Consider the following 9755-nt stretch of genomic DNA (forward strand, 5'->3'; position numbering starts at 1 on the left):
TGTGGAACACCCCTTTGGTCAGTTTGAGTCAGCTGTCCAGCTTGTGTCCCTTCCCAGCTTACTGCACACCTCCAAACTCCTGACGAGGGCTGGAGGGCAGGGTAGGGAAAAAGAGAAGACCTTGACACTGCAAGTACTGCTGAGTAACAGCCAAAACACTGTTACGTCATCAAAACTATTTTAGTCACATATCCAAAACAGAGCATCTTACGAGCTTTTATGAAGAAAATTGACAGTTGGAAATCTGAGTCTTGACTTTAAAAATAAAAGAGTTTAAATAAAAAATAAAAAATTAAGCTATCCCAGTTCTGTCAGCCTTTGGTATAGGATTTCCCTTGTTATGTCACCATGCTCTGCAGCTCCCAACTGGACTTAGCGAAATTGGAGGCTCTGTGCATTGTTTTGTGTCCTTTCCTTCCTTACATGCATTGGGAAGCAGTTGAAAAATATGTTTTCCCTGAGTGAAACTTAAGTCACAGAGAGTTATCTCCGGGGGGTAAATTTTTTTCTTTCGACATAAGTCACACATGCAGGTCTGTTGGGGGAGGAGGGAACAACAACGAGAACAAACAAATTTGCTGTTTCCCCTCCTACTTCCCGCTCATTTCTAGGATACAGATGGGAGCGTCAGTTGGTGTTTAGAAGCAAACTAACTATGCACACGGCATTTGACCGCAAAGACAACGCACATCCAGCAGAAATCACTGCACTTGGCATCTCTAAGTGAGTAGCTCACAAGCAATTGCTTAAAACATTTGCTCAGTGTTTTCAGAGGGAAGTGGTGCGAACCAGCCACTGTTCCTTGCATAATGCTGTCTTGTGGTGCTTCTGTTTAGGGCAGCCTTGTTCAACGACTGACATTAAAAAAAAGCAATGCTAAAATAAGTAGACTTACTCAGGCTGCATTATTTTAGGTGGACTGTTGATACAGCTCCGTTTCTCCGTCAGACCAGGCTATTTGCACATCAGTTACTCTGCCAGTAGCTTAACATTTTTACATACTCTGACATGTAAAATCGGTCATCGATGTCTGAGCGTTACTGTGCCAGAGTTGCTGCAGGAATGTTTTTGCTTTTTTTCTTGCAGGGATCACAGCAGAATTCTTATTGGGGACGGTCGAGGCAGAGTGTTCAGCTGGTCTGTAAGCGATCAGCCTGGCCGATCTGCAGCTGATCACTGGGTGAAGGACGAGGGGGGAGACAGCTGTTCGGGCTGCGCTGTCCGTTTTTCACTCACGGAGAGGCGTCACCATTGCAGGAACTGCGGACAGCTCTTCTGCCAGAAGTAAGCCAGCCCCCAGCCTCCCTTGGGTTCTTTTCCATACAGAATTCTAGGCTGGGAAAAGCTGTTGCATACCACGGAACTGTGCTGAAAGACTTGAGGCTTCCCTTACCAAAACAGAACTGATGAAGGAAAAACGCCAACTCTCTTAAAACTTCCAGGGAGGAATTAGAAGAGACATACCAGGCCCTTTATAAATCCAGTTAGCAAAGCAGGGTATCAGGTGAGAATGAAATCTGCTTGCAGTTTTGGAAATCTCCCTGTCACCCATCTGAGAAAAACTCTAGGCAAATTAACTTCTCAAAGAGGAAAAAAAACCAAAAACAAAAACAAAATTTCTTTTGCAGCAGCTAGTTGTTATTGTCAGTCTACAGGCAACCTGGTCAAAATGTAAACTGTGTGGAGGACTCTGAGGATGCTGATGTAGGAGCCAGTAGCGTGCAGCCTCAGACAGGAAAATGTATGACACAGAGGATCCATGTGAGCTCCCCTTGCCCAGGAACTGAGGTGGGAGACTCTTCTCTGGTCCGCTGGGTCAGAGGCGGTATTTCTAGTTTCATCTATGTAGCAATACTTGGAGCCTGAGCTAGTGACAGCAGCTGTTTTTAAGCTACCTCTCACGCAGAGTCACTGCACTGGGTTCTGTGGTGATCCTGCAAATTAAACTCTGCTTCTGCCACACTGCACTGCATTTCTTTGTCGAGAGAAGTCTGGACAGTTGTCTGGTATTTGCAGTCACGGTGGTAATTCCCACACCTGGATAGAAAATGTCCAGGTCAGGAGAGGACTGGTGTTCACAGCAATTTTTGTTTTCCTCTACAGGTGCAGTCGGTTTCAGTCTGAAATCAAGCGTCTGAAGATTTCATCCCCAGTCAGAGTCTGCCAGAACTGCTTCTACAACCTGCAGCATGAGCGGGGTTCAGAGGAGGGGCCCAGAAATTGATGGGGCCCTGGCAAACGGAGACCCCGTCCGGCCCCGCCGTCGCTCCGAGAACTAGCGAGAGTATCGTGCAGTGAGCAGAAGGGATTAGAATATTGTCTGTTTACACTTAAGTTTATACTGAGTTTTAAGCACTAAAAGTAAAAAGGGATCATTGAATTGATTTGTGTTGACAGAAGGTAAATGAGACTAACAGTATAATTAAGTGAAGAGCAAGACCCAGGAAGACGTGATTAATAACCAGGAATCCAATAGAACTGTCAACCCCTAAACCTATGTTGATATGGCTGTTGAGAAAATCCTCACTTATCCTAAACACCCGTTCTTGTCTTGTTTTTGTAGAGCTAGTCATCTTTATTGGGGGGAGGGAGAGGGGAAGGCTTTTTAGAAGATAGTTGTAAATCTGCCTTCTTCGCAAGCAACTGTGTATATTGTAAATAGGTATAATGGCCTTTTTATCTAAATATGAACTTAACTGCTTGTTACATGGGACTTCAGATTAACCACTATACTTTGTGTGGCATCTTTATCTCATCTATCGATTTAAATACGAATGTTTAAAAAAATCAAAAACCAGAAAACTCAAAGGCATTATGCGTATTTCTGTTAAAAATCCAGTCTGTGCATGTTTGTTCTTTCAGTTGCCCACAGTATCTTAATTTAAGTAAGGCTATTCATAGAATTACATGGATTTTTTCAAAAGAAAACATTTTTGAGAATAGGACTTGGAGTATTTTATTCTAGCTGTAAGATAACCAGGAACTAAATTGTACACTTGTGTTGCATTTTATACCAAACTATTTACCACCTCAGTGTTGTTCATATTTAATAAGGCCTCTTTTATACATATGTCAGAGCTGCAGTTTTGTTATTTACCTAATCTTCATTAGCAGCTGATTCATGCAGTGCAAGAACCAGCTTTTACCTTCTTTAGTCAATAGCAATTGGCTTACATATAGGTACAGAATGAATTCCTCGTGCATAAACTTTAACCGCTGTTGTCCTGTAGCCTGTTTGCAAAAAAAAAAAAAAAAAAAAAATTTGGAACAACAGGCATTGCTCTGAAACAGGGTGGTACTAGTCATGTCAGAAATGCTTAGAAGCTGTCTTCGTGTTTCAGCACGTGGCGTCAACTCGAGGATGGCACTAGATTTCCATTGAGGTTTTTAAGTTCCAATATGAATTTAATTGCAGTATTTTTTTACTACTCTGTCATTTGTTTTGCACTACATGTGGGATGAAGTAGAGACACTGACATCCACTGGGATTGGCATACGTGCATCGGATAGGCCCGCGGACTTAATTTCTGAATGAGGTCTTGCCAGTGGGTTTGTGGTTGGGTGGGGGCGGGGAGGGGAATCTAGGGGGGAAGGGGGCAGGCTGGTGTTTGGTTCGGTTTGGTTTTTTAACGTCTGTGTATATATTTTGTAAATGGGTGACAGACTGATCTAGATCTAGGTATATTCACAATGGATTCTTTTAAATAGAGGTAAGGATATGACCCAAGCCAACAGAAGACGGGTGGCCCTGCTTTTGCTCTGCCTCTACTTCAGCGAGTGTCTTCTCTCACAACAATGAGATGAGGCCTCACTTGGGATGGATTGGCTCCTCTGGCCCTGGGGCAGCAAGTGGTTAAAACCAGCACTGTCGTTGGAATTGCACCATCGAAAATGCCAGGCCCTCCGTGGTGGTGTGAGCTCCTTCCAGAAGGTCCCTGGCACTGCGGGGGCATGCCTGTCTTCTCTTGATTTGAGTTTCTAGCAGTGAATAACTTGTTAATCCTGACCACTTACTATTTACCCTGGTATCACACGCTTATGCACTGAAGGTTAAATATGTATTTTAATACATGTTTGTTTATTATGTATGTGCCGGTCTGTAAAATGAGATATATTCCTGTTTTGGTATGTATACTAGGTCCCCAAATGAACAGAAAGGCTTCTCTAGAGCCCTTGCACACTGTTGAGTAAATGCAGGTTTGCTGAGATTAGCTGACCCAAAGAGATCCCTTTGGGTCCAAAGAGTGGTGATCGAGTAGCCACGCTGCGTGGCTACCCTGTGACAGGTTTGTCCCTAAAAACAAGAAGAGGTCCTTGGTAAGCATGTGCGGAGCACCGGAATTTCTGTGTTCAGCTCTTCTCTCTAACGTTGCCTTCACCCTTCCCAAAATGATGCGAAACCAGCATAGTTCAGAAGACAGGCTAGTGGCCTTAACATTTTCACTTTGAAGAAGAGGCTCTTTTGACAACTTTCAAATGCCTCTGAGTCCACAGAGTTTTCTTCCCCTTGCCTCCAAATTTCAAATCAAAACCAAATTTAAGGAAGTCGTCTTTCCTAGGGACCGGAACCTGTACAGCCACATAATTAAACCCTAATAGGAACAATGTTTATGACAGTAACACTGATGCAATCTAAACGCTGAAGCAAACAGTTGGCATGTAGTACCCGTGCAGGCTCGTGGAGGCAGTGGGCCGTCAGCGAAGAGGTGGTTGGCTGTGGTCAGCTACGTAAGCGCGATGTACAGGTGGCGTTCTGCGCCTTTGATGTTTGGCAGCATACTAAAAAATCAAGGTCATTATTCTTTACAAATTCCGTAGTGTAGAGGTTAGTCCCGATTTACGTTTCGCAAACAAATCACCACAGCCTTCTGACTTCATTCTTCAGTTGCGCTGCTCCAAAACCCACGTTCTTGCTCGCAGGAGGTGGAGGGGGAAAAAACACACCTGCTCATATTTCCTCTGGCAGCTGGTGCTGTGGGCAACTGTTTGGTTCACTTGGGAGTGGGTTGGTTTTTTTCTCCGTTTCTTTCAAGCTTCTAATGCAAATACTTGCTTTGTTTTCCATGTAAAAATCTGTTGAGCAAAAATATACTCATGTACACTAACATTAGTAGACTGTATTCTCTGCAAGTACCTCACATGTCTTCTCCTGCCTTGTTCTTTGTAGTATACTTATTCATGTATTCTTAACATTCGTATGTAGTGTGCAACTGTAATGTCATGCTTATGAGAGGGGGTTGGCTGCCTCCGGCCAACATTCATCAGTTCAATAGCAAAACACTTTAGATAAGTTATTTTGCACTTTCTTATGTATAAAATTGGTAGAAACTTATATTTGCTTTGTATCATTTAAAGACTCCTTTTGTTTCAGTAAATGAACTGTGTATAAAATACTTATGCAGTTAAAACTGTTTTTAGAAAGTATTTTTAATTTCAGCAAGTTTGGTTACTTGTTGCATGACTATTAACACAGCTGACTTTTTGTGTCAGTGCAATGTATATTTTTTTTGTCCTGTTATTAACTTGTAAGCCCTAGTTAAATGGCCATTTATTTGTACAGCATCAGGAGTAAATTGAAGATAACTGGCTAAGACTGGAGTGTGGAATTTTGTACTATATTGCAGAATCCGATATCTGTTTTTTGGTGGTTACGTAAAAGGCCTGACGATTTACTATCTAGTGTGCAATCTGTGATATCTGAATGTTCATTGTATATTTGTCTCCAATGCAAAAAGGTAGAGTAACACAATTACAACAATACATGATTAAATGCAATAGTTCAGGTAATGAAGTATTTTTTTCATTTCAAATAAATACCTGCTATTTACCACCAAAAAGCTGTTTTGCATTTGTTGGAAAGATGCAACATTTGCAGCTGAATAAACGTTTTTAACATGGGAGTGGTAACTAAGGAGTAACATGTTTCTATATTGTCAGGAGGAGTGAATTTCTATTACGTGTTACAGTTTTGCTTTCTGAACGTGAGTACGGTCGCCCACCATGATGCAGTGTGAAATCATGTGTCTTTGTTTATTTTTTTTGGCTTTATAAGTGTCATTGTAGAGTGTGAAGCCAGCACAATTTGACAGTGTGTAGAATAGGCTGCACCAATACGGAGAAAGCAGACAGAAAAGAAGGATTTAAGTCATGCTGGGTAAGGGGAGGAAGTGTCAAAATCCGATTTAAATCGTCTTCCTCAAGGAGGGTAAGACAACTAGAGCAGAACTTGACCATATCTGTTGAGAAACAGCCTAAAATCCTCAAACGTTGAAGTATTTGAACAATTCTTCAATCCATTTTTATACCCTTTTCTAACCTGTTAATGCTAAAGAACGTGGGCTTTCCTGTGGGCAGTTAATGACGTGCCGACACGGGTGTCTAACGGTTCTTCTCTAACTAAAAACCAGGCGCTGGTGCCGTTGGGCCTCCCGTGTTCCTTGGCACGGAACCGGCAGTGCCGCCTTGGTCCTTGACAGTAAGTGATTTCTTTGGTTGTAGAAGAAAAGGAACGTCTACCGATGAACCTACTGCTTGTGCTTACTGTGTTGAACGCCGACCGTGAGTTCTTTGGGGTTTTGGGGTATATTTAAGTGTGCTCTCGAGCAGTAGTTATAGAAGCAATTTTTGTGGCCTTCCGAAGCCGTATCTTGGTTATATAGCATTGGGCACATCCACTTTTCATAGGTTCAAGTGCTTCTCACTTCAGAGTTTCCATATTGTGAATCTTTTCATACACTGAAAAAAATGTTTTCTCTTTAACAGTGACAGGGGAATTACTGTATTTGTCAGCATTCCTCCAGACTCTTGACAGCTGCAGCCCGCCGTGCTATTTTGCTGTGACGGAGCAGGTCACAAATGAACTTCCGTCGAAGCATTTTGAGCCAGCAAACCGTGCTGACTGGGGGGTGCGGGGTCTGGCATCACTGCCCACAGCGTGTCCTGCAGCACCTCGTCTCCACGGCGTGTGAGGTCTGATGGACGGCGTCGCTCAGCTTCGGGAAGGTGAGCCAGCCCCACGGGGGTGCTTTTGGGGCCCTCGCGTGCCCTCAGCGCCCAGGTGTGCACGTGCTCCCCTTCCCCCTCTGCCAGCCTGGGATGTGTCCCAAAACTCCCTTCCACGGGTCTCCGAGAAGCCTGCCTTGATGAAACCAAAAAAAAAAAAAAAAAAATTACATTGCCCTTTGAGTTGGGTGGGTTGTGGGGCCGGAGGCTGAGCACGGTGGGCAGAGCCTCTGGCATCCCCTGGCGCGGCAGAGAGGGGAGGTGCTGGGAGCTTGTGGTTGGGAAAGTGAAGTCCCATCCCTGCCCCACTGAGTGCAGGCTTTGCTGCTGACATTCAGTGCAATTTAGGAGTCCCTGTTGCAAATGGGGTGTTTGGGAGAGTTAGGTTGGCTCCTTTCTGTCCACACAAACAAAAGGGTGATTAATTAGGAAAGCCATAGGCTTCTGTGAAGTTCCTGCACTAAACCTGGGCCCGGGAGAAGGAAGAACGGTGCCCTGTGAAATTCATGGCAGCTCAGATGTCGGCGTTGAAGCTGTAAAATCCCCAACAGGCATCAGATGGGCCAGCGGCCAGTTTTTGAGCTAAACAAGGCAATCGGTGAGTGACGGGGCAGCTCACTGCAAGGGCCCCAGCCTTCAACTCCAGCTCCCCCGCGGCTCCTGCCAGGCAGAAGCACCTCCCAGGGCCAGGTATTCAATTTAGCAGCTAAAACGAATGTCCGGGTCTTCCAACGCATCTGCTGGGCATGCCTGGTGTTCACTGAGGATCTGTAGCTGTCTGGTTTTGCCTGGGGGAGTTACCGTGAACTGAAAAACGCAGCATTTCATTCTGCGATAGTGCCATAGCCCGACCCGTTCTTGCCACGTTTGAGGTTAATTTGCTGCCGCCAAGTTGTCTTTGATCATAGTTGTGATGACTTTCACGGTTCAGAAAAGTGAGGTTTGGAGCCTGCTTTCTAGGCTCAGCGTGTTTTGTGCTGTGTACCATTGTGAAAAACGCATATGGATTTTTAAAGAATTACTGGGAGTGGAACACGTCTGTCTCCACGTCAGGACACGGTGCCGATTCCCTAGTGAGGTTAGTGTGCCACGCACAGTGGAGAGGACGGGGTGAGCACAGAAAAAGGACCGATGTGTTGGGAGCCAAATCCTGCCCCGTCTTCCTGGGGGAGCTGAGTAACGCTGCACTGGGTGTGTGGCTGGCCCCGAGGGAGGGCAATTTGTAAGAAATGGGCCTAAAACTTGAACTCGGCCGCTGATGAGCGTAAGTGCAGTTGTGTCTGCTGAAGAGTCCACGCTGCCTCGGCTGAAGCCCTTGCGCTGCCGGGCGGGCAGGAGCTGCGACACGGTTTTTCTAACTGTGAATGTATAGACAAAGCTGTGAAGTCATTATCGCGTGGAGGGGAATGACCAAAAAATTTAATGACCGCATTAAACAAATAAAGGGTAAAACCAGGCTGCCGGGAGCCAGTGGTAGCTCAAATCCAGGCAGTTTTCCAACCCCACCGGTGCCTTCCCCAGGAGGGCGGACGGCTCCCCTCCCCACTTTTAGGGCCACTGTGGCCTGTGCTGCCCGCTCGGCTTTGCTGGAGCAGACACGACCTCTGGGCAAGAGCACGTTACAAACACAAATACCTACGTAAGGCTTATATATGTGTGTGTGTGTGTGTGTGTGTGTGTGCGTGCAGAGCACGGCTCTTGCCCCGTAGCAGTGATGAAAACTGTGTAATCAGCCACGAGCCCTTCCCCGTGCAGGTAGGCCCGGGGGGGGGTGGTGTTGACACAAGCTGCCCTCAGCTCTGGGAAAAGCTTCCAGCCCTTCCCGGGGGGGGGCAGCTTCTGCGGGTGCCCCCCCTGAGAGCCAGGGCTGCTCTTAAAGCTTGGCTGCTCTCCCGGGCGTCCCAGTGAAGCTGGGCTGGCAGCCAGCACCGGCACCGTGCTGCTGGGGCTCAGCCGCCCTCCGCCTCTCCCAGTGATGAGCCAGCAGGTCGCGGGGCGCTCGCTGCGGGACAAGCGTTCCGCCTGCAGAGTGACGCGGGGGCCGTTGCCCAACACGCCGCCCCAGCTCTTCAAACTCCCCTCCCTGAGCAGGGATGCCTGTGTGCTTACCACTACGGCACGTAGGCATCCATCTAGGAGCTGATCTGCTCCGCACTAAGCTGAGAAGGGCGTTGGCAACACGGGATAACCAAAAAAGAACTCGCTTTAGGCCTAAAAGGAAAAGCTGGGGCTCAGCTGTAGGAGACTGCCAGGACTTCACTGAAGTCGAGGCTGCGCCTTTCAGGGGAGAGAGAATAAAAGTAGGTTTGAGTTCAGCTGTAAAAGCAGGAGTAACTCAGAATAATAGTGATCTCAGGGTTACTTCTGTGGATGAGTTAAAACCCTCAGCTGTTATTTTCTCCTTATCTTTCTTGGTTCTTTTGGTGAAGTCTTGAACCATGCAGAAACCAAAATATATTCTTTTATTGAGGAGGCTCAGTTTGTTTCCTTCCACTGTGTCACAGGATGGCATCACTCACCATGACAACTACCCAGGGTGCTTTCTTGCTTCACAAAACAATTATTTTTTTTTAAGACTGACTTGTTTTAGAGAGAGGGCTTTCTGATTTTTTGGTATTGTAATATATCAAAATATAAAATATAAAAATAGCAAGCATACAACGTGTTGCCCTGGTGCAGCAAAGCCCCTGGCCGCTGCCGGAGCACAGAGATAGGAGGTACTTTGCACTGGTCATCACTGGGTGAATGTCTTT

The 9755-nt window shown here is 46.0% G+C and overlaps 1 protein-coding gene across 7 annotated transcripts in view; it reads left to right on the forward strand.

Annotated features, from left to right (window-relative positions):
- The window catches only part of WDFY3 (WD repeat and FYVE domain containing 3), a 181458-nt gene extending 175621 nt beyond the window's left edge, over nucleotides 1–5837 (forward strand). For all 7 annotated transcript variants that reach the window (XM_042796404.1, XM_042796409.1, XM_042796408.1 and 4 more), the window contains 3 exons: nucleotides 612–723; nucleotides 1087–1284; nucleotides 2104–5837. In XM_042796404.1, the coding sequence (XP_042652338.1) occupies nucleotides 612–723; nucleotides 1087–1284; nucleotides 2104–2224 (431 nt within the window). In that variant the 3' untranslated portion in view covers nucleotides 2225–5837. The remainder of the gene's footprint in view (nucleotides 1–611; nucleotides 724–1086; nucleotides 1285–2103) is intronic.
- Nucleotides 5838–9755: the final 3918 nt, after the last annotated feature.

This window comes from Tyto alba, unplaced genomic scaffold (genome assembly GCF_018691265.1).
Source record: "Tyto alba isolate M040663 unplaced genomic scaffold, T.alba_DEE_v4.0 Super-Scaffold_23, whole genome shotgun sequence".
In the NCBI taxonomy this organism is placed as follows: Eukaryota; Metazoa; Chordata; class Aves; order Strigiformes; family Tytonidae; genus Tyto; species Tyto alba.